The sequence below is a fragment of the Tigriopus californicus genome, chromosome 1, assembly GCF_007210705.1.
Source record: "Tigriopus californicus strain San Diego chromosome 1, Tcal_SD_v2.1, whole genome shotgun sequence".
In the NCBI taxonomy this organism is placed as follows: domain Eukaryota; kingdom Metazoa; phylum Arthropoda; class Copepoda; order Harpacticoida; family Harpacticidae; genus Tigriopus; species Tigriopus californicus.
In genome coordinates this window covers 271,934-299,748 of record NC_081440.1, presented here as the reverse complement: position 1 = coordinate 299,748, position 27,815 = coordinate 271,934, and the positions used below count along the sequence as shown (strand labels likewise).

At 44.3% G+C, this 27,815-nt stretch overlaps 4 protein-coding genes across 7 annotated transcripts in view; 2 read left to right on the top strand and 2 right to left on the bottom strand.

Annotated features, from left to right (window-relative positions):
- The window catches only part of LOC131887977 (eukaryotic peptide chain release factor GTP-binding subunit ERF3A-like), a gene marked incomplete in the record, with an annotated part of 25,979 nt that extends 17,798 nt beyond the window's left edge, over nucleotides 1-8,181 (top strand). The window contains 6 exon segments of the mRNA XM_059236733.1: nucleotides 5,608-6,038; nucleotides 6,119-6,262; nucleotides 6,349-6,523; nucleotides 6,630-6,803; nucleotides 6,891-7,149; nucleotides 7,230-8,181. Coding sequence (XP_059092716.1) covers nucleotides 5,608-6,038; nucleotides 6,119-6,262; nucleotides 6,349-6,523; nucleotides 6,630-6,803; nucleotides 6,891-7,149; nucleotides 7,230-7,273 — 1,227 coding nt within the window.
- On the bottom strand, nucleotides 7,992-10,217 carry LOC131887986 (uncharacterized). The gene has a single exon (XM_059236745.1). It carries the CDS (start codon nucleotides 9,886-9,888, stop codon nucleotides 8,281-8,283), a length of 1,608 nt encoding a protein of 535 aa, XP_059092728.1. The 5' UTR covers nucleotides 9,889-10,217; the 3' UTR covers nucleotides 7,992-8,280.
- Nucleotides 10,218-10,382: 165 nt separating this feature from the next.
- LOC131888115 (uncharacterized) lies at nucleotides 10,383-12,420 on the bottom strand. Its single transcript, XM_059236902.1, has 2 exons — nucleotides 12,157-12,420; nucleotides 10,383-10,725 (listed from the first exon to the last, which is right to left on the bottom strand). The coding sequence occupies exons 1-2, from the start codon at nucleotides 12,377-12,379 to the stop codon at nucleotides 10,406-10,408; spliced, it is 543 nt and encodes a 180-aa protein (XP_059092885.1). The 5' UTR covers nucleotides 12,380-12,420; the 3' UTR covers nucleotides 10,383-10,405.
- Nucleotides 12,421-13,908: 1,488 nt separating this feature from the next.
- LOC131887866 (uncharacterized) lies at nucleotides 13,909-27,417 on the top strand. Of its 4 annotated transcripts, XM_059236604.1 has the most exons (9): nucleotides 22,507-22,608; nucleotides 22,697-22,859; nucleotides 22,960-23,208; nucleotides 24,315-24,547; nucleotides 24,621-24,847; nucleotides 24,936-25,204; nucleotides 25,286-25,631; nucleotides 25,953-26,919; nucleotides 26,997-27,417. In XM_059236604.1, the coding sequence occupies exons 3-9, from the start codon at nucleotides 23,029-23,031 to the stop codon at nucleotides 27,415-27,417; spliced, it is 2,643 nt and encodes an 880-aa protein (XP_059092587.1). In that variant the 5' UTR covers nucleotides 22,507-22,608; nucleotides 22,697-22,859; nucleotides 22,960-23,028. The 4 variants fall into 4 exon arrangements, with proteins under 4 accessions (XP_059092578.1, XP_059092587.1, XP_059092570.1 ...); XM_059236595.1 differs by lacking the exons at nucleotides 22,507-22,608; nucleotides 22,697-22,859 and adding an exon at nucleotides 13,909-14,221; XM_059236587.1 differs by having other exon boundaries at nucleotides 22,570-22,859.
- The last annotated feature ends 398 nt before the right edge of the window (nucleotides 27,418-27,815 follow it).

The following is a 27,815-nucleotide window of genomic DNA, read 5'->3' as shown; positions in this document are numbered from 1 at the left end:
TTGTGAACAGCAAAGCCTCTTGGTTGCTTTGGAAGATTAGTCTCTTGATGACTGGTTATAATATCCGGTACATTAGACCACGCAGCTCCTATGGTTGGTTTGCCAACGTCTTGAAGCAAACACTACTTCTGGTATTGACCCAATAGGTGCAATGAAAGAAAGTGGACAAACAACTGACATTCATTGATTTTTGTAACACAATTCACTTGATTATCGAAACTTTAATCAGGAATCGTTTAAAGGTTAGGTGATTCCTGTTTTTACTTGTTGTGGGAAGATAAAATAGTGTCACAGGGCGGTTTGGATATGGCTTGAACTGTTATTGAGCCATTACACTCTTTGGCATATCAGTTCTGTTGATTTACCACGTTTTATTGTACTTGACGTTCATAATTTTTACAGGCAAGTAATTTTTCGGGAAAACTGTGGCAAAGAGTTGATTTTTGATTCAAAACGATTACATTCATGGTTAAGGCCACGGTAGTGCCCAAAAAAAAAATACTGTAATTCTCAAGCTAGTCCAAGCCGTCTAAGAGAGCCGACCCGCGCTGTGGCACTATTTCGTCTCCCCGCGGTAAGAAAAAAAGGAATCACGTAACCTTGTGAGATTGCCTCTCATTGGATCACAGTGGGAGTTAGCTTTGATGTTTGTCTTAGTTCTCTTTGCACAAAATGCCCATTATTAGGATAAGGCTCTAAATTTTCCTTGAATTGCCTTTAGTCCACATGCCAAACTGAATCATAATGCGTTTGGGTGTTTTTGCCTACTTTAATTGTATGCATGGTATGTTATAACTTATGAGTAGTTCATTTAGCAATCAACTGGGACTTTTCCCCACTCCCTTTTGGCTCTCTGACGTTGCAAATAAGGGTCCCCATTAAATACCCTGACAGTTAAGGATTGAAAATTTGCATAATTGATCATTAAAGTTTCAGATGACTTCTTGGATTTTTTTTCAATCCACATGAAGGGCCAAATTTTCAATAACTGTTAGACCTTTTAAACCCAAATAGTCCTTTTCTCGAGTATTATTTGTCAATTGTGAGCCACAAAGCCTGTAGTTTACTATTTCCAGTGTTAAAGCATTGTATTACAAGCTTTGACAGTTGCACGTGTGATAACTGGGTCATGCTCATTTCCTTGAATAGAGCAAGGACACTAGAGCAAGGAAGCACTACTTTTTTTGTGATCACCAAAACCTTTCCCCCCAATTTAGGCCTTAGCTAATGATGCTGAATTTTGGCATACATATTGTTTAAGAGAGTGGCTAATATCATTTTTGTAATGCTTCTTCAGACGTTGAAATATGCTTAAAATGACTTCTATCACAATTAGTGTAAAATAATCATTACATATTCTTGGTAAGGCAAGTATTTGCTGTAAGCACATCAGTCAATATGTTTTGTCAAAAATATTAATATAGAAAGTTGTTTCATGAATATCTTGACCAACTTTCAAGTATATTGGTGCATTTGTTTTGAATCCATGGTTTTCAATTTGGGAATGGTCCCCAAATCAAAAGTACGCATATTTGGCTCTTAGCTACATACTGCTCTTTAAAGTCATTTGAATGTTTCAAAATCAAGGGATACATCTCAACAAAATACAGCACCTTTTCCCAATTGACTATTTTGGACCTCCTTGCATAAGCCCCCCTTTTTAGAGTCTAAAATTCAAATCTAGTGGACTGGACTTGGTCTTACTTTGTGCACCTTAAAAAAGGCCTGCTTTTTATGTAGAATTCCTAAATAAGTAGAAATTTAAACTCTACTAAAAGCCTGATGCTTTTTGTCGAATGTGTGTATTAAAACAAGATTGTCAAATGTCCATTCATTTTATTCACTGACATGTATTATTTATGTTACAGGTACTTTTTGCCTAATTCATACATTTCGTTTCTCATTGTTATTGAAAGCTCCTCATGTATTGATCTTGTTCATTTTCTTTCTATAAATGTTTTTGAGCAAATTTTGACTAATTTCTTACCGATTTAAAGGCAATATGCATGTTTTTGCTTTCCTTGATGTTCATATTTTTTTCATTGATTAATTTTGAGTTTTAAAGTTGATTCAGAAATATTTGGTATTTGAACGGAGTTGCATATCAAAGAGATCATTTTTTACTGAAAAATACACTTAAATGTATCATGTATCATGGGCAATCTTGTTTTATTTATAATAGAGTTACTGTCTGAATTCAACTCAATGGCCTATGTTGGCGGACGAAGGAAAGCCGTGACCTTTTTCTCTGGATAGAGCTACCAATGGATTCGACTACATTTTTCATTACCAAACAGACGCCTTTGGACACCACATCATGATTCGGCCTGGTGTGGCCCTTATTGGATGATTTAATGTCCCATCCACTCTACTGCAATAACCAAGATTTCTCTCTTACCTCTACCTACCTGTCTTTGTACTATCTGCAACTCACCTCTTACCTTTTTTCATGTGCATTGAACCAATTCTAGTCATACTCATTGTGATATCACTTTCTAGTCAACTATTTTATTGCCTCTACCTTTTTGACATTCTTCTTGTTTTACCATTTTGTATAATGTATATAACATCAGATTTTATTTTATAGTTACTTTTACGCCATGACATAAACCAAGAGTCGCAATAAAGTATTATTATTATTATTATTATTATTATTATTATTATTATTATTATATTGTGAAATGTGCAGATCAATGATCATAGCTGTTATTGCGTCTCGTATCCAAATTTGACCCTACTGGATGTTTCAATGTGGAATGTGCAGATCAATGATAATAGATGTCACTGTGTCTCGAGTCCAAATTTGGCGGCGGCGTTAACGGCCCTCTGCCGGTGGGTGGTGAGAATAAAATCATGCTCTGTCTGAATATCTCACACTAACACATATGGCCAGACATATGTCTGAATGAGCATCCAATTTTTGACATCGTGTGGATTCATTCGTGGTAGCGTTTGTACCGACCATTAATTCAAAGCTGGCACTGTTAGTTTCAGACGTTTCAGACCATCCGTTCTCGCAGTGTCCACGCAGGCACTTCCTCCGCCTTGTCAGCCTGCTAGGCCAGGACCGGTGAAACCAGCCACAGCCCTCGGCCTCTTTCTCAGCCTGCTAAAGAGATCACCTTCCAGCCACCAGCCCTGAGAAACAGTGGTCATTCTAGCTTGCGATTGTTGTGTTAGGGCGACCGTGTTGAAACCGGGTCAAGAACAGAGGGAAGTGTTGTTCCGGCATCATTCAGTTATGGCATGGATGATAAGGAAAACAACCGAAATATATAGGCGGTACAAATTTCTCAATAATTTAAATTGAGACCATTCAACGGTTTTGTGGGGCCTCAATCCCCAAATGGACGGAGCTGGAGCGGCTCCTCCGGGGCTCGCTGGAGGTCACTAACACATGGCACATTGACATCAGGGATGCCCTATTGAAGAGTCCAGGACTTCCCGACCAATGAGACAGGCATTACACTTGGACTCCCAAATCTTAAGTGGGTTCTGACGAGGTCAAACCAGCCGGCTACGGCCTGAATCCGAGGCCCACGGCGGTTCTCCTAGTGGCTGGCCACTGGCCCCGACTTATCCGATTCCAAATGGCGACCCTGATGCCGGCGCCGGGTCCGATGGCCTGGCTGGTGCTTGAGGAGCTAGGCGCACTGACGCCGACGCCGACGCTGCACTCAGTCCATCTCATTGTGAGTGAGTAAGTGAGTGAGTGACAAAAAGAAGTCGTGCAACGTGCGCCACGCGAGTCCCAAATCCATCTTCAACAACGTTGCCAATCTTGCTGGCCGACCTCGCCGCATTGGGTCCGTTGGTCCGTCTCGCCCGTTTCGCCCGTCTCCCTTGCTCGAGACGTGATCAGGCCCCTGTTTGGACATCCGGAACGCTCGAGACCCACCCCTTACCCGCTGAGGCGCTGGACCTTCTTTGGTGCGGCGACGCGTTGCCAGTCCACCACCGTCGGTCAGAAGGTGAGTTCCTCTGTCAGATAGGCAGGAGCCAGTCAGTCAGTGTGGGTGAGTGGCTTTGAGCCCGCCCGGATGAAGGGTGGGTGAGGACCGGTTGAGCGCCTTGTGGTTCTCTCGCTCTGGTTATTGAACAGCGAGACGCTCTCAGGCAGGAAGCGATCAGGTTACGCGTGGCTACCCCGGGCTATGGGCCGCATTGACGGGCTACCCAATGTCCCTGTCACGCTGGGACATCCCTCGGTCTCCGTTAGTCTGGGACTAATCTTGGACTAATCTTGGTCTAATCTTGTTTGCAGTGAGTCATTCCCGGTCCGACGCCCGTCTCTTCCACCATGGCCCAGCCCGTCAATCATGATGAGGATCTGGATAACCGGATGACCAAACTTAAACGTCAACGCCATGGAGTTCGTGCCCACTTTTCTGCCCGTGGCCCCGACTGTCTCGGCGGGAGGCACGGCGAGTGGCACGCCCACGGTCGAAACACTGGAAGACGTGGTGGACGTGAGTTTAGGCTCGGGCACATCAGCCACCACGCCGAGGATGAGGGTGGTCGAATCACGAGGGGCCGCCCAACGACGATCGCGATGACGACGATGAAGAGGAAGACAGTTCGATGGAAACGAGCGACGGCCATTTCGTGCCCTCGTCCAAGCCTCGTAGCAAACCCAAAGCCAGTAATCTGCCCGCCCACGATGCCACCACCACAGAAAAGGAGCATGTGAACATCGTTTTCATCGGACACGTGGGTAAGCAAGCAGTGCCAAGAGAGATGACAGACAGAGCCAGCCCAGCCAACCAGTGGTTGGGTGGCCCCCTCTCTTAGTCGAGTCCAGTTGATTCTTTATCAAGCCCTTATGTACTGGTTATGGCTTTGTAAGTCGAGGTTTTGCAATTTTTTTTTTTTTTTTTTGAAAACTTTCCTTGACGCGGTTAGAAAAGCCCGTGAAAATTCATACAAAAGAAAATGATATACCCCTAAGAAGCTTTGATTGATCCTGAATCCGACTAGAGGTAACGATGTGGAAGCTCGTGGTTTGCTAAAACGAAAATAGGTTTTCGAGAAGGGGGTCAGTGTGCGCTAATTTGTACGCCCGTCAACGTATCTTTATTTTTTGTATTTGGGTGCTAGGGTCAGAGGGATGAGCCTCGCCCGGCCAGCGAAGCTGGCCATCACATCGTCCTTTATACTTTTCCGATAGGCAGTGTCGTGTCTCGTTGTCCGTATCAGTTTGGTTCTCCGTCTGTGGGCAGGGTTAGCGTCTAAAAGTTTCCTTGAGAAAGGTCGGGGAGGAGATTCGAACCGGGGACCTCTCTCGTATAAGGAAACTGCGCTAACCACTACACCACGTCTCCTCCCACCATTAAGTGCATTATTTTGCTCAAAATTAAAAAAAAACCTTACAATTGGCCCCATCCATGAGTGACGTTCATTGGAAAAAAGCCTACAACTGTCAAATTATTTTGTTGTTGAGCTCACCACAAGGCTTTATTGATGGCGGTAGACGCTGATGGAAGTAGCGAAATATCGAAAAAGTTTCAATGTTTTCTGGGCTTGAAACACTGTGTAACTGTGTAATCATGAGACACGGAACTGACGTTTCTGGTTCACTTCCTTTTGACAGATGCGGGCAAATCCACGATTGGCGGTCAGATCCAGAAATTGACGGGCATGGTGGACGCTCGGACCTTGGAGAAATACGAACGGGAAGCGAAAGAGAAGAATCGTGAGACGTGGTATCTGTCTTGGTGTATGGACACGAATCAAGAGGAGCGCGACAAGGGCAAGACCGTGGAAGTGGGGCGAGCCTACTTCGAGACGGAAAAGAAACACTTCACCATCCTGGATGCGCCCGGTCACAAGAGCTTCGTGCCCAACATGATTGGCGGGGCGGCGCAAGCTGACTTGGCCGTGCTGGTCATTTCTGCGCGCAAAGGCGAATTCGAGACGGGCTTCGAGCGCGGCGGACAGACGCGCGAACACGCCATGTTGGTCAAGACGGCCGGAGTCAAGCATTTGGTGGTGCTCGTCAACAAAATGGACGACCCCACCGTCCAATGGTCTGAAGAAAGGTAAGCCCCCATCATGCTACTACGGAACACACGTGTCAATGACTCGATCTGAAGAAACGACCCTCTCCATCGCTTTGTAGATACAACTATTGCAAAGAAAACTTGACGCCTTACTTGAAGAAGGTCGGCTTCAACCCTGCCAAGGACGTGAACTTCATGCCCGTGTCCGGACTCACCGGATCGGGTCTCCTCCATCCCGTGGGTGAGGTCGCACCATGGTTCACGTAAGAATGTTGCCCAACCTAGGGGACCCAATACTGACCCACTAGATACTAATGCTTAGGGCTCTGTTGGTGTTGCTGTTTTGCAGGGGACTCTCATTCATACGGTTCTTAGACGACATGGTTTCATTCACTCGCAACGTCGACGGTCCATTCATGATGCCCATTTGTGAGAAATACTCCGATATGGGAGCCGTGGTCATGGGCAAAGTCGAATCAGGCCAATGCCTCAAAGGCCAGACTTTGGCCATCTATCCCAACAGGGTAAGCAGAACAAACACATGAAGTCACATTAGCCCGATTATGCCACGTCGAACCTTCACGACTTCTGCTGTGGTCCCTTGAATGATTCATATTTGCGGCATTTTAGAGCGACGTCAAGGTGGACAACCTGTGGTCGGACGACATCGAGGTCACCAAGGTGGTTTGCGGTGAGAATGTCAAAGTGAAGCTCAAAGGCGTGGACGAAGCTGACATCTCAGTGGGGTTTGTGCTCTGTGATCCTAATAACCCTATCAAATCTACCAAGAAGTTTGATGCTCAGGTATACAAACAATGTTTTGCCCAGGCCCGCTCCGGACAGTCTAGTCTCTCATGAACATTTGCTTATTTGCATTATTATGATTGGCAGATCGTGGTGCTCGATTATCCAAGCATCATCTGTTCCGGCAAGACCTTCGTCCTCCATCTCCAGGCCATCATCGAAGAGGTCACCCTGAAGGCCTTGATCTGCCTCGTGGACAAGAAGACCGGAGAAAAGTCCAAAACGCGGCCGAGATTCATCAAACAGGACCAAATTGCCATCGTCCGCTTCGTCACGGAAGACGTCATTTGTATGGAGACATTTAAAGATTATCCACAATTGGGGCGGTTCACACTGAGAGACGAAGGTATATAATGAATAATAACTTATTTACTTTTGACTTGCCACCAAGAACGTTCACAACACGGATGTCGTTCTTTCTTGCAGGCAAAACTGTGGCCATAGGCAAAGTCTTGAAACTAATAGAGTAAATGAATTGGTGATTCCTACATTGATGAACAAAATGACGATGAAGAGGCCATCTATATATATAGAAGAGACACGAGACAGAGAGGGGCTTTTTTCTTCTATGCCAGATGATGCATTGCTATTATACTAATAGCATTGTCTCTGACAAGCATCTCAAAATCTTGATTCGGTTAAAATAGAAGAAGAACAACAACAACAACAACAACAACAGCAACAACAACAGCAGCAGCAGCAGCAGCAGCAACTAAAAACTACTACTACTAATTCTACCACCACCACTCCACCAGCGTTGCTTCAGCATCTACTTCTACCCCTTGCTGCAAACCGATATGTAACATCTCTACATTGAATGAAACTGAAACGTCCTCCAATGCCGCTCTTTTTAAACTACTAGCCAAGGAAGAGCAACAGGCGACCAACGGTTTGGTGCCCAATGTATCACTAGATTATCATTACAATTACATTCGGGCTAAGCCGTGGCGCCTCTGCCGCTTTTGGCGCTCTTGCTTCTCCGCCCATTCAACACTTCACAAAACAACTGGTCTGTCGTTGGTGAGCATCTCGGCAAAGAACCAGCTTTTCTTGGTCTCCCAAGTGTCTTCTTCTAAGAGTCGAACAAAAAATGTCCGTGCATCTCCTGAGTTGATAAGAGATAGAGAGTGAGTGACCTTGTGAAAGTGGAATATAATGATAATGATATGCACACGCACACGCTGCCGATGACGGAACTGTTTTCAAGATTGACAATATGTCAATATTTTTGATATATTTTGCCTTTCAAGCCATCGGAAACCACGATGATATATTTTATATTTCCGCTCCGTTTACTTCCAATCCGCTGCTTGTTCAGGGCGCCATGATTTTTTTATTGGGATAAACTGGAATGTACCATAAAAACGATGAACCCATACACGCTCGTGTTACATTCATGATTGCTACCTCTAAATTGTAAGGTCTTGTGGCAGATTCGTCGTCCGCTGTTTGGTTGAATTTTGCGAGAATTGATTCCTTATAGAATGTTGGACACTTGGGTTCTGGAGCCGTTTTCCTTTTCGGTTTTGATAATTTCCTCTTTGTACTGCGACATGCGCTCGTCGGAAAGCTCTTCTTTGGACTTACAACCGCAAATCTTGCGTAGGAAGGTTTGCGTTCCTTTCCTGTAGTCGCTCAAGTACGAGAAGTAAACGATCGGATTCAGAATCAGAGGGAGGTAGGTGAACCAAATGAGGATCACCTCGTACTCAATCTCGTAATGATCTTTGAGGTTGAATCCTCGAGCAGCTTCAATAAGCGCTTTAAACTGGATGATATCCACTGGGGAGCGCGAGACCACGAATATTACCGACAGCACTATGTACATCTTGAGGAACGTGCGAAACCGCTTGTCGGCCATTTTGTGATACAAAATTAAGCACAAGAACACGATCAAACCCAGGGCTGCAATCAAGTAAAACAAACTGAACATGGATATCATGAGATTGTATCCGGGATCGTCAATAGTGCTAACGTAGGGGTTACTGAACGGGTCCACGGGCACCAAGCAACCTGGGCGTTGCGATGGAAGATGATCAATGATAAGCGCTGCAGGAATGCCCACGCCTATGGACAAGACCCAAGTGAAACACAACAGGGCCGTGTGCCACGTGTGGTAATGCACCTCCATGTCCATGAGGAAATCCCAGCCTTTGGGTGATTCGAATTCTCGTCCTGGATAATCCAGAGACACTGAATCGAATAGATCGTCGACTTCCCCCAGCGAACCAGTTTCGTCCACCTCGTGCAGGGGTGAGCTAGTACGGAAAGATTGGTTCCGCATATGAGGTGGCAGGGCTGAGGCAGTGCTACGAGGTGTGCCGTATCGAGATCCCTGCATAGAGGGCGGACCCTGTTGGACAATCCTCCGCCCTCCTGACATCCGCCCGGCAGCCAGTCGCCCTTCAATGGACCCAGTGACTGATCCGGCGCTATGAGGGGCCACATAAAAAGGTGTCCGAGTGTCCTGGGGTGGCCCGGGCTGGCGTCCCGGTCGGTAACCAGCCTCCGAGCCCATGACAGAGGGAGCTCGCGAAGGCCCTCGAGATTGATAAGGCGTCCTACCTTGGGCTACAGAGGGAGTGCGACTACGGCTAGTGAGGTCACGCATGCCCGGATGGTTCATAGGATCCAATTCGTCCATGGGTAGGTCGAGTCCTCCTTCTTGAGAATATTGTCTGGTGTAAAGAGTAATGCCCAAAGTCACCAAAATCAAGGGGTATTCTGCTAAGAGGAAAAAGTCGAAGAATCCAGCCAATTCGCATAGGAACTTGCCTCCCTCCCAAAAGCCGAGGTTGACCACGAACCAGTTAATAACTATGGGGATAAGAATCACTGAAACGAGCAGATCTCGAACACTCAGGCACAGAAACGTCCAATGGGGCATCTTGCGGATGTGCCTGTTGCCCAAGAACGAGGACACAAATGCCAAGTTGAAGAGGAGTCCCAGGATCAAGGTGATGACGAGAAGAGCGCCGTAACCCCATCGATGGTATAGAAACTGACTGTAGATGACATCGTTGTATGGATCTCGGGGATCTTCCAAGTTCAATTTGGCCGCCCACGAGCGGTAAAAGAACATCATTTTGAACGGCGGGTGTTGAGGCCAGACGAAATTAAATAATGATGTCCTTACATCTAATAAGAGTCTCAGAATCACCGATGATCATGTTTCTCAACCAGGTGAAACACCACCCAAGAGGAAGCGAATATTTCAATGCCTTCAATTCCTTCAATTCACTACGGTTAGAAGCTCATGGCTCCTGATCCAACCAATCCGATTCAAACCTGGATGAGTGCAAATCAAATGCAGAACGCCAGTATGTTTGGGTGAGGGTATAAAGTACTGCATAAGGCTCCTTATCCTCTACCTGTATTTCAAGCGAGGGGAGAGCCCTTCGGTAGAAAGGAAGCCAAGCCCTGATGCTAAGGAAGAGAAGCGGAGGAAGAGAGAGTGAGAGGCGCAGAACAACAGGTATTCGGACCTCTAAAGCCTACCTACTATGCTAAAGTCCCACGCTCTAGCCCCGCACATCCTCCCTTCAAGTAGGGCTGGGGACAACTTTTGTCACACATTGGTATGGTTCGAGAGGTGCTGCCCTCTACTCTGAGGACTTTATTTCGCCCCAGGTTTTGGTTTCAATATCGGCATCATTGTACCCAGGCACCACGGTACATCCAATGAGGGTAAAGGCATTGGCTTGGGTGCTTTCGAGACGTCGAACAAACCAGGTATTTCGAGGAATGGCAAAAAAGAAACATTGGTTTTCCTCGGGATTGGGTCCCAGAACTACGCTCTTGAACTCTGAGCACTTGCTGCCATCCTCCATGATGTACAAGGTTAACGGATGGCCGCAGTAGAAGTTCAACAGCTCATTGTTCTTCATCCGGAACAGGACTGTTGCGTCATTCAACGGCGAGTCTAAAAAAGGGCAAAATTAGGCCTTCAGTCATTGGTGGTGGTGGTGGTTTTGTTCAGTCTCCCTAAACTACTACATGCACAAACAGGTGTTAGTCGCCCGTTTGACGAATTACAAGATTATGGCATGGTCGAGAATTGAAATTTCAAAATCAAGTCGGCACATTGCATTCTTCCTCAACTGAAACTGACCGCAGGTCATTGCAATATTGTGGTTCAATTTTCAGCTCAATGGAATGGCTGATTGAAAAGTAGTATCCTCTCGAAGTGCAGGACATTACCCTGCACAAAATGAATGAGCTAGCCCCCTTCTAGTAATTGATTGCAAGAAGAGAACAAGTTTATCAATCCGGTGCCTTCTTATGTACGTACATCTACTGCCCTTTGAGAGGGCATAACTTGTGATCACGTTCTTCGATCAAGCTGAAAATTGAAATGCATAATTGTAGCGATCTGCGGTTTGTTACACTTGAAAGAAAAGCGCAATGCATTCACTTTATTCTAAAATCTAAATCCTAGACCCTAAATCGCCATCAGTGTTACAGTGGATCATGACTGCTTGCATGCAGTTAACCGTTAACCATTTTGAAAGCCAAATCTTCTTGTCATAGCTGCCATCTATGCTGATACTATCTTAGGGTGCCACTTTTGGGCAAAATGCTTACCATTTTGCATCCATTACATCTTTAATTTCGCTGTATTCTTTTACTGTGGCAACTTTCAGTAACCCTTACTTGTAATCTTCTATTAAATGGCCCGTAAGGCTGATCATTTAACAATATATAAATAATGTAATAAAGTTGCGGTAAGATGATAAGCCTTTGCTCAATTGTACCACCTGCTTTTATGTGCCGGCAACTTGCTCAGCCAAAAAACTGGCAATTGTGCGTTTTGTCTGACCTATGGAATGGAATAATCATTGATGTGAACGATGTCATTTCAAGAGAAGAGCATACGAACTGGTCCCTCAAAGATTTCTGGCCAACCAAATTATTGGCCAGCAAAACAATCCAAAAATGTTCGGACTTATATCTTTTGAGTGGGATTCTTAGACCAATATGGCACATTCTAATTCAAGCATTCCCCTCGAAAAAGGGTGCCTAATTAATCGTGATATCGCCTTACTATGTGAATGCCGTTAATTTGAAGCGCTACTATTCTATATTAGGATTACGATAGCCCTTGGACACATTTTTGGGACAGATTCATGGTTTGACTTGTTGGAGTTAAGCTTAGAGTCATGCTATATAAAACAAATAGAAGTAAAATTAATTTTCGACATCGGCCAGTTTCCACTGCTTTTTTACGCCTGAATCGACCTATAACAGAGCGCAATACTCTGAATGTTCAAGGTCTGACTGAGCAAGTCATTATCAAACCAAGCTCACCACGACACATCAAATACGAGTTTGTCGAAGGTGTTGTTGCTCTTACCGACGGGCTTGTGCAGAAAATAGATATTGGTGGCCGAATTTCGTGGGTCTCCGTTCCAGCCCGAGACTTGAAATGCGTCTCGAAACACCTCGTTCAAGAACCCGGTCTCATGTCCTGGGTGGGGCCAAAGACCCAGCTTTTGGATCCAATAGTCCGCAGTCTGCTCTTGAAATGACATGACCGTGTGGGTTTCCGGATTGGATGGAAAATCAGGACTTCTCATGCAAGAGGTGGAAGATGCTTAAACCGGTTTTTTTCTTCTCTCCTTTGCTACACACACCAACTGCTGACAGGGGTTTTGAGTCACTTCACTTTGCTCAATAATGGGGATGCCGCTTGGGGTTAAGACATCCTTAACCTGGTGAAGATGATGTGAAACGGCTCTCCGACTAATTACCAAAAGCCCTGATTTTTGGATTAGCTTTGTGACGGCTTCTTTTACTCAAAATACTCCATTTTCATTTTGCGTCAAATGCAACTCAAAAGCTCCCCACTCCTCTTTTAATCATGGAGGAGGAGGAAGGAAGGTAACATATTAAACAAAGCCATCTTTCGAACGAATTTGTGATTTTTTCCTAACCGCTAAATTTACTTCTGTTAGGACTCATTTAAGCGTATTGCGTCTTTGAGTAACGTATACGATCGAGTGACATTTATTTGTGTGGATGATTTCCGCCGAGCGAATTTCTGGTTGACTGGGTTTTCCATTTCACCACACACCTACTATTGCTGTATGTTCAAGGCACAGCATCTAATGAATTCACATTGATACTGATGGAAATCAGCACCTGGTTCGACGAATATTGCATGACAAGTGTTTCAAGGAAGGATGGATGGTGAACGTAGCTTCAACGAAAGAAACGATTCCGTTGCTAGTCTCGGCTTTATCTTTCCTCAAGAGCACATATGCTTTTCGTGATGTTTCTTACATGACGATAAGATCTCGATTGTGACGGTGAATAATCTTTTTCTAATTTCTTTGCGACGTCAATTTTGATAGTATATGTACATACCACACTTCTCCTGTGTGCTTGCTGGTTGACTGGATGGGAGCTTGGCTGGCCCGAGGTAGTAGCGCAAACACACGGCCTTAGTGTACAGGGTTACCGGTAATACGGCCCATATCCCCCGATCTTCTAGATGACTTTGGTTCTGACGATTCAGTTAATCAGCTTTGAAGAAACTGGTTAGAAGTCGCCAATGGGCATACCAATGTGGATTGACCACTGTTTTTGAGATTTATTTTGCAGTTGAGCCAGAATACCTATGTCTTTAGGGCCTTTTTAGAACTTTTAGAACTTGTGTGACGTCTAAATATGGGAAGTGAAAAGAAATTGGAAGTTATTCGCACTCTTTCGGAAAAGGAGACACTTGGCTTGTAAACCCTTTAGACGTGTCTAAAAGCGAGGATCTGAGTACTCAAGTACGCAAAGTAAGTTACATGCAAGCTTGAAACCAACCTGAAAAGGAGGAAAAACACCAACAGAAGGCAGTTACTTAAGATATTGGCAATGTAACCTGGATGATTAGTCTTGACGATTTTAAGACAGATGAAAAAAGAGGAAGGACATTTTGGGACACCCTGTACTCTACGTTCTCGTCGCAACCGAAGACGCCAGAGACAGGACGGATAAATCAGTGACTGACTGCCGGATTCTCGAAGGACTTGATAACTCATACGCTATCGTCCATCCTGTTCTCCTCCATGAATGCCCAAGGTCTAGCAGTAGTAGCAGGGGTATTTTTTGTTGTTCTTCGAGTCGGAGTCCCTCATAGCTTGTGATGTCCACACCAACCTGAATGAACGATAACTTCAAATCACTCGTCCGGTGGATAGTAATAGAGGCTAAACTCTCTGAAAATAGTAATTGAAAGACGAGTACAGCCTGTGAGTGGCAAATGCTTTGGTACTAGTCTAGGTGGCTAGTAAGGTTTCAGTTCAAGTCAACTGTTCCGTTGAGTGAAATTGACAATCAGGAAGTGCTGCAATATCAATCAATAGGTGTCTGCTCGTGCAAACCTTTAAGAAAATAGCCAATGCTGGTTGGTGACCTATGGTCAAAAGGTAAGGAAGCACTTCAAACGTTGAACAAGGCGCACTTCTTTCACAATCAGAGGATAAAAAACTGGCCATTTTCCGAGGGAAAGTCAATACCAAGGGCTGATTGATCAACCCTAGGCGGGGATCGGTCTTGACCCTGTGCAGAACTTTCTCTGTGATAACTGTTGACGTGAGCTCAGAACTAGACGTACGAGTGAGTACCTACGTTCCCCTGGTCTGTTATTTGCTCAAAGCAGTGTTGGTTTTCTACAAACAACCGCGTCCTGCTCTTCAATAGGACATTCTGCATGTAAATGGCATTTCTTAATCAAAACCTTTCACTTGAAGCATAGTGTTGACTGATATCGTTGGTTACTTCATGCTTCGGCTATCCCTAGTTTCCCCAATTACGAGGTCAATCGAAAATATGATTTAGTATTGGTGTTGCTAAGTAAATCAATCGACATGAGACTTAGGACGAAGCCAAGCATATTTAACGAAATTAGGGTCAGCTTGAAAATTTGGAGCTCCTCCCCATCCCCATTTTTCTTTAGATAGTATTGTGTAGCTCCGTAAGAAGATCAAACCACATCGTTATTTGGGTGACGTCAACTTTAGTCCGTGTTCATTTCTTGACTTCCAAGTCACTTTAAATCCATCAAATTCAAGACACTAAAATCAGAGTGTCCATTGTTAATCATGTAAACCACACGTGGATTATTTAGGGTTTCAAATTCCAACATTTTTCTTTTCGGCATTTTGTCCTCCATATCATTGCTCATAACTTATTTCAACTAAAACCAGGTACCCCCTTTGATTTAAAACCCGAGTTTGGTCCATATTCGTATGAGCGTATGTCAACCACAAAACTCTTCTGACGGGAATAAGATGGAACGGGTTCAGAGAAGATTCACAAGGTCGTGGCCTGATTGGAGAGAGGAATCATATGAATCCAGACTAGACCAGACTCTTGGGCCTCGAGTCTATATCACAACGAAGGATAGCTATGGACCTGACCGCCATGTTCAAAATCAAAACCGATGCCCTAGCTTCCCCCTTAGTCAAGAAATCCCGCCTCCAAAACTTAAACCAAGAAACAGGGAGGGTCCAGTGAAACGACAGCTCGAAGACCATTCCTCATAAAGTTGCCCACAAGAACTCGAGATTGCATGGCTTTTCAGCCAGGACAATCAGAGCCTGGAATCAAGTCCCGTTGAACGTTAGGAACATAACAACGGTCAGCGTTTCAGAAGACTATTCTACCCGAGGCTTCAAAAATCCAAACAGATAACATGATCTAATCAGCCATAATGATTAATCCATCGTCCTATTTTTAGGCTGGCTAGCGAACGATATAAATGAAATGATGTCAAGATTTAATTATTTATCTTATTTAACAACAAAGATTTTAACATTCCTATTTTAGGTAGCCTGATCTGTCAACTAACAACTAAGTAGGAAAATTATCCAATACTCATGGACACCTTCTGTAATGCATCGCCACGATGTTTTATGCGTGTCTGGGTGGAAAATATGTACGATACGATATTCCATCTTAAACACAACAAGGTTTTCGACTGGACTATGCTTGAATTGTATTGGGCCTAACTTAGGTTCAAACAGTTTTTAACTGAAGTGTGATTTAAAGATTTTTTAACCACCTTGCGATTCATTATCTTTAACCACTCACGCAGGTAAAAAAAATCAAACTTAATGAATGATAAGCACTTATATTTTGACATGAAATGAAAAGAAAACCTCCAACTTGTTCCCACTAAAACATAATATGGAAAAGTTTATGATGCATAAAAAATGATTTGAAGACAAATGAAACTACTGTAAAAAACAAAACGGAGGCACAACTATTCCAAATCTTTGTCATTTTTTTCCAGCACAATGAACCTATTCCCAATACGCTGAAGTTGGTACGAGTTAAAGGTTAATTTGAAACAATTAACCACATTTAGGTTGTGAATCAAAAGGGGAACCTGTTTGTTGTTGAATAAATCATGAGCCATGATATGAATAAAAATGGTGGCATTTGAGCCCTTCTATACGGTCTACTGTGGACTACTTACAAACAAACCGGTGAAGACCTATATTTTACATCCGAGATTGATGAATCAATAATGATCAGAAGAGTTCGCCACGATCGTGTTATTAATAAACGTGCAACCTAAACTGGGCATAATGCAACAAGTGAACAACAAAATGGAATTTTGGCATTCGTTCTCTATTCTGTGGTTTGGCTTCAAGAAATCCAAAAATCAAGCTCACGAAGGGAAGTTTGCTCTACCATGAAAGTGTCATGGGGTAATAGCATATCCATGGGCGAACGGACTTTGTCATTGTTTGACTTCGTCGAATATGTATTAAGGGTGTATGGTGGAACTTTGACACGCTCGATTCCCAACATACGAGCTATTTCGAGAATTTGTGTTTTCGAGGCTATGTATTGGGCCATAAACCATAGATTATTATTAACTGCCCTAAGTTGACCTTCAAGTTTATTGATGCAGATTATGTTGTGTTTTTCTGGATAAGTAAGATCTGATTAGTATTAGGCAGATAGGGGAATGATATATCTAAAGATTTTGCCTTTTTTCTGATTAAGATACAGAAGAACAATGTGCGATGAGTGGCCTTCCGGCCTTCTTTGTGTCATATTATGGAATATTTAGCGCTCAAAAACCATTATTCCTCTCTGTTGAACCATAGAGCATTTCACCGAAACCACAATTTCCAACCAAATGAAGGCTTACTGCATTGGAGAGTCGTTAATACTGTATATGTTGATTTTGGCTCAATGATATTTGAGGATGGCCTTTAGCAGAGTTTAGGTAAGAACTAACTGATAAGTGCCAGAGAGGTTAGGGCGGTTTTCATCAGGATTACCATGATTCAATTCAATGTCTTCGACTCTCTGATTGTAAGGTCAAATTTTGTTAAGAGCAAATCAAGGACCAAATTTCGGTCTCTATACTTTTAAAAATCAGATCCTTTTGTGATTGAGTGATTGACTGACAGTCAGTATGTAGTTGTCCGCTCGTTCTGAACCCTCTTCTTACAGACTATATGGCACAATGCATTCAAGGAGATACCCCACGTGGTTTCGTGAGCACTTATTTTGGAATTGCGATTGGGTAAAATATTCACTTTTTCAATAGAAGACACCTTTACATTCTTGCAAATCAAGGCCAAAATGCAGTTAAATATGTCTTTTCACACGGTTAGAAGAGATAAATCAAGCAAGATGTACTCAAGGCTATCTCTGAGCTATGTGATGACTAGAGGTGGGCAAATATGCATTTGCATATTTTCATGCATATATGCCATATTTCATGGTTTAGTGCATATTTTAGGTCATTATGCATATTTTGCATATCTCGCATTTTTGACACCCCTAAATATAAGTTGGCCCCCCTGGTCGCACAGAACACGTCGTAAACAGCAGAACAACTATCATTGTCATCCACAAAGAGACAAGACAAGGCCAAGATGCCAAAGACCAAGGCAGACCCTAACTTTGTCATCAAAGAGTTTGGAGGGCCAAATGTATGGGAGTACAACCGCCAAAAGAAAACTGCCCTTTGCAAACTCTGCATCACTTCCTTTGACGTTGGGCGCAAATTTCTTTTCTGACAGCATGTTAACTCTGTAAAGCACAAAATGAACCTTCAGAGCCACAATGTAGGAGGGAAGTTGAAGCAGCAAACCCTCCAATTCTCCAGCAATGAGGACGCCCCCAGCAATGAGTTTGCACAGGACCTATGCAAGGCCTTTGTTGCCTCCAACATTCCCCTGTCCAAGGTAGAGCATCCAGCAATTGTTGAGTTCCTTGAGAAATACGAGGTTATGTACATGGAGGTGACAAGCAAGGACTTGCTGGTTAAGATCAAGTTGCAGCTCATTGGAAAGTCTTTGTTTGTGGTCGTGGATGATACAACTGACTATACTGGTAGGGCCATGTGTGCCATCCTTGTTGGACCACTTGATGGCAGCTTCTGGGCAAGCCATTCCTCATTGACCTGACAGACATCAATCGGGCCAACAACAAAACTGTCCAGCAATTCATCACGTCAGCCCTGTTCAAGTTCCTGGGCAATGATCTCAACTATGAAGAGGTGCGGCTACTGCTGACTGACGGCACTGCCTACTGCTTGAAGGCAGGTAGCGGGCTGAAGGCTCTCTTCTCCAACCTCATCCATACAACTTGCCTTGCTCACGGGCTCAACAGGTTGGCTGAGAAGGTGAGATACAGATTTCCCAAGGTAGATCAGCTCATTGCCGAGGTCACAAAAAGCTTTGTCAAGAGTCCCAGGCGCCGCGAGGAGTTTGCTGCAGCCTGCCAAGTCTCCCTCCCACCAGAACTAGTGCTCACCCGCTAGGGGACTTGGTTGGCTGCTGCCTTCTACTATGCTGACCATGACAGAATCATCAAGGAGCACATGCTTGGCATGGAACCGGAGAGCAGGGCCATTGAGGCAGCGCAGGAGCTCTTCCTAGACAATGACATCCCTGACCAGGCTGCCCTGATTAAAGGCAACTTCCAGGTCTTGACTAAGTCCATTACAGTCCTTGAGGAGCGGCTGCCCCTGACCCAGAGCCTCAAGATCATCAAGGATGTCAAGGAGAGTCTCCAGATTATACCATTCTCTATGAAACTGGCAGACATCCTGAAGAAGAACCCAGGGTTCAAGAACCCTTTTAATATTAATGTAATCCTCAGTGGTGGTCAGGTCAACAAGGAGGAGAAGGGAAACCTACCGTTGGACCCTGCAGCAGTGGGATATTTTGCCTGCGCCCCCATCATCTCTGTAGACGTGGAGCGCTTCTTCTCGTCCTTAAAGGATCTTCTCTTGTGCAAGAGTCTGGTCCACAGACCATATAATGACTAGACCTCGCATAGCGCGAGGAAAAATGCGAACACTTGCCTTCATCAGCTGGTACATAAATTTTGGTGTACAGTGACTCATGCTTTTTCATCCGCCAGCGTGGCCAGATTCAGAGTGAGCTTGTCACTGATAGCGTTCGTTGAAGGCCCAGCAATTGTAGTTCGTTACTACTGATCAGGCAGTCACCGTCCTCTTTTTTTGTGTACAGAGTTGTTGACTTGAAATCCACTTTCCTCTGCACTGAGGTCGGCCAATGCGACATCTAGTTGTTATATGATCTGTGGTCTGGTCATGACAGAGAGCCATATCAGGGACCAGATGATGCTCCAGTGGAACAATAATATCATGAAGCAATGCCAATAATGCCCAAAAATGCAATAAAAAGGCTCATTTGTTGTACATTCTATGCGCAAATAATGTAAGTTTTTATGTATTTTATGCGCATATTTTGGTCTGATTTTAATGCGTATTTGCCCAACTCTAGTGATAACAATCACAAAATGTCAAAACATGCAACCTCAAGCTTGAAAGACCAATAAATGGTCAATGTATATGCTTGGAATTCGCTCTGAACCTTGACATTCTACCCTTAGAACAAGATCAACACAAACCCAATTTCACACATTTCATTTGATGAGCAACTTAGGGCCCTCTCAATCCCCATCAAAATGTGGTCTTTCTTTTGCCTAGTGCATTTGCTTGCCAAACGTCATTGGTTATACTGTAAGTTAACCAATTTGCGATTTTAACTGAGATTTGAAATTGAACTAGATTTATGCCAATCACTTTTGGGTCATTGATTATTAGTGAAACAATCAGTTTGCCATTAGAGAAATCATTTATCTTAATTAGGATACTAATATTTGCAATATCTTAATTCAAAATATCCAAGCATTATGATTAAAATTAACTATGTGTCAAGTTAGAGGATTTCGTATGTCACTTTTATCCACATTATTCAGAATCAAGTTCATTCACTTTTTCTTAAATTTCACTTACATTAGAGTTTCATTAGACCAAAACATGACAGATCTACGGGAACTTGACATGCAAAAACACCAAAGAATCACCTTGATGGGGATTAAAATGGACGTGAATTTTTCACCAAATAAAATTAAGCATTTGACATTCCCAAAACTTTTTAAAGTACTTTACTTTTGTTTTGGAAGGACAAAGGTTGTGCAAGAGGGCAAATACCTAATGCTGTGATTGGCCATCAAGTTGGCCTTCCACCATGAGATTCCATGTCGCGAGGTTTTAATATGGTCACCAAGTGCCTCAAACTTGATCAAACTCTTGCAACCGTGTGAAAAGACATATTAAGCTACATTTTCGCCTCGATTTGGAAGAATGTGAACGCATCTACTATTCGGACATTTACGCAAAGGTTGGTCCGGCTGGTCCCAGCAAACAAACCTGCCTGCCAATAACAGTGATGCAAAATTGTCGTTTCAAACTTGTTTTAACGAAGATGACCTTTCCTCATATAGTAATGTGAAAGAAGGGTCAGCTTCTCAAAAACGTGTTTGAAGCTCTAAAATTGGATCATTGACACTGGTACCAGCAAATAAACGAACCTGCCAGAGCTTGCCTAAACGTCCCCATTGAAATAGTGAATATTTTATCCAGTCCCAATTCAAAATAAATCCTCACGACACCACATCGGGTATCTCATTGACATCCCATTCGACAAACCTGCACTTTGTTAGCGTTGATAATCTGAAAAAAAATGTGTAAGTTTCTACTGAAGGTCATGACCTCCTGTCCACGGGTAATATTGTAGCATTGCCTGCTAAAATCAATCTCTGATAGCAACCCAAATACTTGAAGTTATGGTCCCTGGATTCAAGATACACTCTGTTCGAACATATCTACGTACGTATGTTCATAGTTCGTAACAAAGCTCTCGACTGCGGCATTGTGTTTAAACACACGAAGGCGATAGTGACTCGTAAAAAGTCTTAGCAAATCTTCAGCATTCACAAAAATATGGCTAATAATCCCTTGTCATGATGAAATGTGCCTAGACGAAGTGTCCAATGATGTTGTGTGAGCCATATAGCGTCTCGTCTTCAAGGTTGAATGGAGTGAGAGGCAGCACTCGGATTGAATTAAAGACGCGATATTCAGAGGGTTGATCATATCGACAATAACTTTTCAACACATGGATGGAGGCTATTGATTCGAAGCTAAACAAAGATTTAATTAAAGATGTGTCGAGCTTGTTCCTGGGAAAGCAGCTGAAAGACATGCCTTGAACGTCAACTTGCTACTCGGACTGCAGGACAACCATTCTCCGCTACTTGGCAATCACTTGCAATTTAAGATGTTGTTGCAAACGGAAAAATGAATCAGACCAGCTGGAACTGTGGTGTAAATTTGTTGGTTTTTATTTCATTTGCCAAAAAATATTCGGGGAGTAAACATCAACTGGTCAGTAAGTTGAAACCATCTCAACAATAAGAGGTATGCTTATCCCCGGGTAGCTTTTTAGCTCTCTGGATTGCTGTCTTGATTGAGAAATTATCAAGTCGTTCATAACTACCTTAAATTTAAAAATACTTTGAATTGCAATGTCATTCGTAAAGAATTGCTCCACTGTGAACAAAAAAAAAATCCAAAAAGTGAAAATACCGTGGGTTTTGAAGACTAGAAACAGAACTAAATTTAGTTGGTGTCTTCAATTTCAAATGCTATTGCCATCTACCGTTCAACAGACTGCTGCCATAAATATTTGTGAAAAAAGCCCCATTGGTACAAGTTCGGACGGAATTGATATTGAATTATATTCCTTGAGATCAAAGGATGGGAAAGCTAACATATGCGCACATTTGCTTCTGTCCTGCACTTTGATGTATGTAAAAATATAATCCATTTTTTCTTGGAATTATGTAGCGAGTTAGAAATGAGAGCCCGTAGCGCACGCAATGTGCACGTAGATCGTAGGAATAGGGAAGAGGAAAAGTGCTTCATTTTTTGGGTCTTGTGTGCTTGTCTTGTGTGCAACGTCGATGCGTTGTTTCTCTCCATGGATTATTCCAAACTAAAATGTCTAGCAACTCTAGTGTGATTGTTAGGTGGCAGGGAAAAATCACTGAGCTCTCCATGACTAGGTAGGCTTTCGTGTTTTTATTTACTGTGAAGAATAAAACTGATTACGTTTGAGCAATCATGACCAATGACATATATTTTTTTGCATTGGGAACAGAATCCCCACAAGTTCAAGATCAAAGGATTACATATCTGATTTAGTTGTATATTCAAAGGATAAATGATCCACTCATTTTGGATAAAGTGAATGGTTTTGGATGTCCCAGATTTTCACGTCCGTGGTCAGTCAGTCTCATTGCAAGAAGAGTCCTTCCCAAGGTTGCCTTCTTCAAGATTCGAGGTTGCGCGAATCAAATGGTGGGAAGTTCCAGGTCCAAAACAACGATTCTAGGCCACACAGACTGGTTGGTTGGGCTTTTGGCACCCTGGGATTTCATTTAATAGGGAAGCTGTCTCATCTTAGTGGTAATATCAGTTCATAGAATTGGACAACTTCTCATCCCGCTCTACGTATGGTTGAGGTTCTGATTCACTCACTTTTAACCTTCTCCAGGTGCTCTGTTCTAGGGTGAAAACCACCACTCAATTCAGCAAAATTAACCTGAACATCAATCATGGGGCTTATTCATCCAGGGAAGACTACTTTTTTTTGACTGACTGACAACTTGATCGATTGAACGGACCCCTTTTACCAGGCTACACCAATAGGAGTAATGGTATTCTTCCACACCATTTACTTGGACAATAAGGCCATTGGGACTACTGAAACATGAATTGGATTCTGCTTTAAACTGATTTTAAACGGCCTTGTTCCAGACCCTCGAGCCATCGGCGCGTCTCTTTGGGCGGGTTTGACACTCCCACGCTCCACTCCCACTTGTCACCATGGAAATGAAGACCACTTCCAACGCGACGCTGGTCAACCAGGAGAGTCCCAAATTTGAAGACTCCAACTATCGCGAGTACCCGGAATCAGCGGAACAACCAGACCAGCCCCAAGAGGACGTCCACCATAGTAGCCCTTACAAGAATCCTGATTTTCCTCATTCTTACGGCTTCAAAGAGGTGAATGCAATTGCACTGTCATCAGATAATGTACAGTTTGTGCTGTAAAACTGTTTGCTATGACACGGACTTTTAGCAATGTGCACGGGTTTCCCACAAAAGCGGTCTGCTTTGGGTCAGAACAACTCCAAATCCCTTTTCATTATTTATTCATGGTCAAAATAACCACTTTTAATTGTTGAAATTAAATGCTAGTCGCATTTATAACATTCAATTGTCAAGTGGTTCGTTCTCAAGTGACGTCTTAAAAAAAAAAAGCTTATGTAGGTATTGTGTAGAGGGGAAGCTGATGATTCAAATTTCATGTAGTCCTAAGCATAGTGCATGAATTTGACAACCTCTCCTGAGTTTCCAACGGCAGATTTTGGGCCCAAAGTGGGCCAGATAGTTAGATAAAATAAAACTTTGGATAAGATAAACGGAATAAGCGATATAAAAATTTCTCTTCCGTTATCAGTCCATATCTGAAGCAGGCTTTGGCTATGATTTGAGATTGAGAACAGGAAACACTCAGTGGGAAAGGAAAGAGATGGGTAGGTAAATAGCGGTATTAATTAGATGAAAATGAGGTGATGAAATTCCAAGTCAGCGAGCGTTGGTAAGCTTTTTTTCCTTTAGAAATTCCGTCCTGTCCGCCGCCACCATATTATGTCACCAATAGTACGTGTTTCGATTTTGACATCGATTCAATGAGACCCCACGTTCAAACTGAAAGGTTATGCTCTGCCTCTTCCCTGCGGTAAAAACGGCTTTTGGTCAATCTCCTTATGTGGAAATTATCATGGATCAGTTCAAGGCAGAAAATAACCCTAAAAATTGGTTTATGTGTTGGTTATTTCCAAATATGTATATATATAGATGGGTGGTCACTTAATTCACCATTATGAAGCCACAAGGCTCTCTTGAAAGATAAGCGGAAATGCCTTGACAGGAGTACATCAGGGTCCCGTGAGATCGTGAGTTCGTGCTTGACGGCCATCGGTCGGCCACGCATCCGCTCACATTCAAGCATGATCGTTCATTCAGTGGATGAATACAAGTACAAATACCGTCATCTTGGTCATAATCATGCATATCCAAGGCCTTCGGGCTGCTTTCCCCATTAGGACAAGAGTCTGTGGACCAAGTTCACTGTGCCGATCTTTGGCGAGATCCGCTTCAACCCGATCGTGTCGTTCACCGCCATCATCATCATCTGGGCTTTCGTCGCTCTCTGTGGATCCCTGGGCGAGCTCGTACCTTTCAATGCGTGGAAATCATGGTTAGTGGACCATTTCACTTGGCTCTACATCGGAATCCAAGATGGTTGGGCTGTCTTCATGATCGTCCTTTACACGAGGTACTGGGAGCATGAGTAAAAATATCTCCCAAAACCCCGTTTGAATTATTCTTGCACCTTACTCTATTCGTAGCAAATACTCGGGGATCAAACTGGGCAAGAGCGATGACAAGCCCGAGTACAGCGATTCCACGTGGTTCATGATGTTGTTCGCTTGTGGTATTGGGACGGGTCTCTTCTTCTACGGAGTGGCCGAGCCCTTATTCCACTATGTGGGACCCAATCGGTACACGGCTGACCCGACCACCCCTGAAAACACCTTGGCCCAGATTGCCATCAACCTCACCTTGTTCCATTGGGGTAGGTAGTGTATTTCTGGCCGATTCTTGACCCTTTTGGCAATATCTTAACAACACGCATCACATACGGATGTTTGTCTTTTTACTAGGGATACACGGCTGGATCGTGTACTCTTTGGTGGGTTTGTTGCTAGCTCTTCTAGCGTACCGCGAGAACTTGCCCATGACCATGAAGTCTTGCTTCTACCCTCTGTTGGGGGATCGGATCTTCGGTTGGATGGGCGACCTCATTGACGTGGTCTCAATCATCACCACGCTCTTTGGGGTGTGCACAAGCTTGGGCCTAGGTACCCGACAGCTCAATGTGGGACTGACCATGTTGAACTCGGACATTCCAGCCGACGACTTGACCATACAGGTAGGCGAAGACGACACATGGCATGCCAAGGGATCCACCATTGTAACAGCCCGAGAGACTGGCTTCCTCTGGGTTCTCTAGATCATCATTATTTGGTGCATCACGGCGGTGGCCACCATTTCGACGGTGTCGGGTGTGGGCATGGGTATTCGACGACTCTCCGAGACTTGCTTCATGGTGGGTATGTTCCTTATGATCGTGGCTTTGCTCGTGGACGATACGTTCTTCATCTTGAACTTGTACGTCCAATCTCTGGGCTACTACATCCAATGGATCATCCAACTCGGGTTCCACACGGATGCGTGGGAGCAATTGGACACGATGCCCTCCGAGAGTCATGCCATCCAGACGCGCTGGCTACCTGAGGGGGTCACCACTAACAGTGGACCCTCGGATTGGATTGACAACTGGACCATGTTCTATTGGGGTGAGAGGATTTATTCGGGATGGATTTTGCCACTTTTCATTATTCATGTTTTGAAGTCTCATCGTTCCTTGGCCTACCAAAACTCAGTTGACCTTGCGTGAAATCGAGCTCCATTTGACGGAAAAGGGGGGACCAACAGTCCGGATGAAACGAATCATTCCCTTTTCGTCTTCTTTTCCTTTTTGTTTCCTTTCAATTATCAAGAGGAGGCAAAGGGTTTCAGGGAACGTTAGACGTCTAGTCAACGCATGACTGAACTTGGCTTCTTTCAACTCAAGAAAGGAACAGACCTCCCAATGATTGAGTGGTCCTTCTATGTAGGTTGGTGGATCTCGTGGTGCCCATTTGTGGGCATGTTCATCGCCAAGATCTCCAAGGGTCGCACCATCAAGCAGTTCATCAACGGCACTCTCACCGCCCCCGTGCTTTACACCTTCTTCTGGATGGTCATTTTTGGCGGGGCGGGTCTGCGTCTGGAGCGCGGGGCCCAGGGCAACGGATACTGTTGCCCTGATAGCCAAGGGTGGGTCCAAAATGTGAGCTCCGTGGAAACCATCATCAAGGAACGCGGCCTCGTCAATCAAACCGTAGCGGCCAACTCGTCGTACTTTCTATGTGAAGGAGGAGATTGCGGCTCGTGTGCCTACACTGTCCTGGACCGTTATGATGAAAATAACCAGACCTACGGACTCCTCTTGACAGACTACCAAAACTTGGACCAAGATTTCGGGAGTGTAAGCCCGGGCCGGAAATTGGCGCGCATCTCGTGTCATTCCATTGAGCAGATGTGGTTTGACCTCATGCGCTCGTACGGCGACATTGGCGGCTTCTTGTCCATCTTTTCTCTCTTGGGTATCATTCTCTACTTCGTGACCTCGTCGGATTCGGGATCCTTGGTGATCGATTGTCTCTCTGCCAATGGCGATCCCGACCCGCCGCGACTTCAACGCGTGTTTTGGGCGCTCATGGAAGGCGCCACGGCCACAGCTTTGCTCGTGGCGGGGGGAAAAGACGGTCTGACCGCCTTGCAATCCGCCGGACTACTCTCCGGACTGCCTTACATAGCGTTAGTGACTCTGATTTGTGTGTCCATTTGGCGGACTTGTCAGGTGGCTGCCGGAGATTTGGATCCCGAAGGGCCAACCTTTGCAATTGGCCTTTATGATCCGTTTGCGTGTCAGCCTTATCACGAGATCGCCAAGAACCTCGAGGCCACTTTCAAGCTCTTCCTGGGCTTCCTAAAGAATATCATACTGGCGCCATTGACTGTCGCCCAGGCCCACGGCAGGTACGGGTTTTTTTCTTTTTTTTACGCTCATCTCTGCCACAAGGAATGAAGAGTTACCAATTCACTTTCATTTCCAGAGTCACGGGGAACTCCAATCCCTGGGCCATGAAGATCTTATTATGCCTTAGTTTGGGACTGTTTGTCGTTTTACACCTGCTACAATTGGTCTTTGATGGAGCCTGGGCCATGGCGTGGTTTTTCTACCTGGTCTTCGCCGCGGTGGCGTGCACCGTGAGGATGGAAGTGCGAGAGCGCTTCCAGATCCATGGCAGTGCTTTCGAAGACCTCTTTGTGGCCTTGATCTTGTATCCCAATTGCGCGCTTCAAATGGACCTGACCACCCAGATTCTGGAGGACGATCCTAAGGGCGGCAAATCCGGGACCGAGGATGCGCATACGCCGCGGATGACGAGAGGTAGTTCTCCCACCATTGAGATCGTGGGATTGAAGGCCAATGGCAACGACAACCCGGCGTTTCAAATTGGCATCGAGAAATAATTGATTGATGCGTGCAGCTTCACCAAGCCAGAAAACCCTTCACACCTCAACCAATCTTCTTCGACCCGGTGACAGTTCGTTAATTACATGCGCTTCAGTCGAATCATTGTGCAATCCCTGTCTTTCTTCATGAATTATGATGATGATTAAGCCCAATTTTAAAGCAAAGACCTAAATCTGCTGTACCGTACATCCGATTGTGCAATCCCTGTCTTTCTTCATGAATTATGATGATGATTAAGCCCAATTTTAAAGCAAAGACCTAAATAAACTGGAGCCTATTATTATCTTCAGTAGTGTAATCTAGTTTGACCCTGACCTCCCACCACTTGGTCCCACCTCTAGTCCCACCCAATGTTGTCAGGCAGAAATGAAGCTGAGCGGTTGGGAGTTAGTGC

What these genes read in the sequence shown, in the direction of transcription:
- LOC131887986 (XM_059236745.1), bottom strand. Translation starts at nt 9,888, where the DNA reads ATGATGTTCTTTTACCGCTCGTGGGCGGCCAAATTGAACTTGGAAGAT.
- LOC131888115 (XM_059236902.1), bottom strand. Translation starts at nt 12,379, where the DNA reads ATGAGAAGTCCTGATTTTCCATCCAATCCGGAAACCCACACGGTCATG. An exon ending in TTTTCTGCACAAGCCCGTCG is followed by an intron (nt 10,726 to 12,156) that starts GTAAGAGCAACA and finishes GCCCTTTTTTAG; the next exon opens with ACTCGCCGTTGAATGACGCA.
- LOC131887866 (XM_059236595.1), top strand. Translation starts at nt 23,029, where the DNA reads ATGGAAATGAAGACCACTTCCAACGCGACGCTGGTCAACCAGGAGAGT. An exon ending in ATTCTTACGGCTTCAAAGAG is followed by an intron (nt 23,209 to 24,314) that starts GTGAATGCAATT and finishes TTTCCCCATTAG; the next exon opens with GACAAGAGTCTGTGGACCAA. An exon ending in CCTCACCTTGTTCCATTGGG is followed by an intron (nt 24,848 to 24,935) that starts GTAGGTAGTGTA and finishes TCTTTTTACTAG; the next exon opens with GGATACACGGCTGGATCGTG.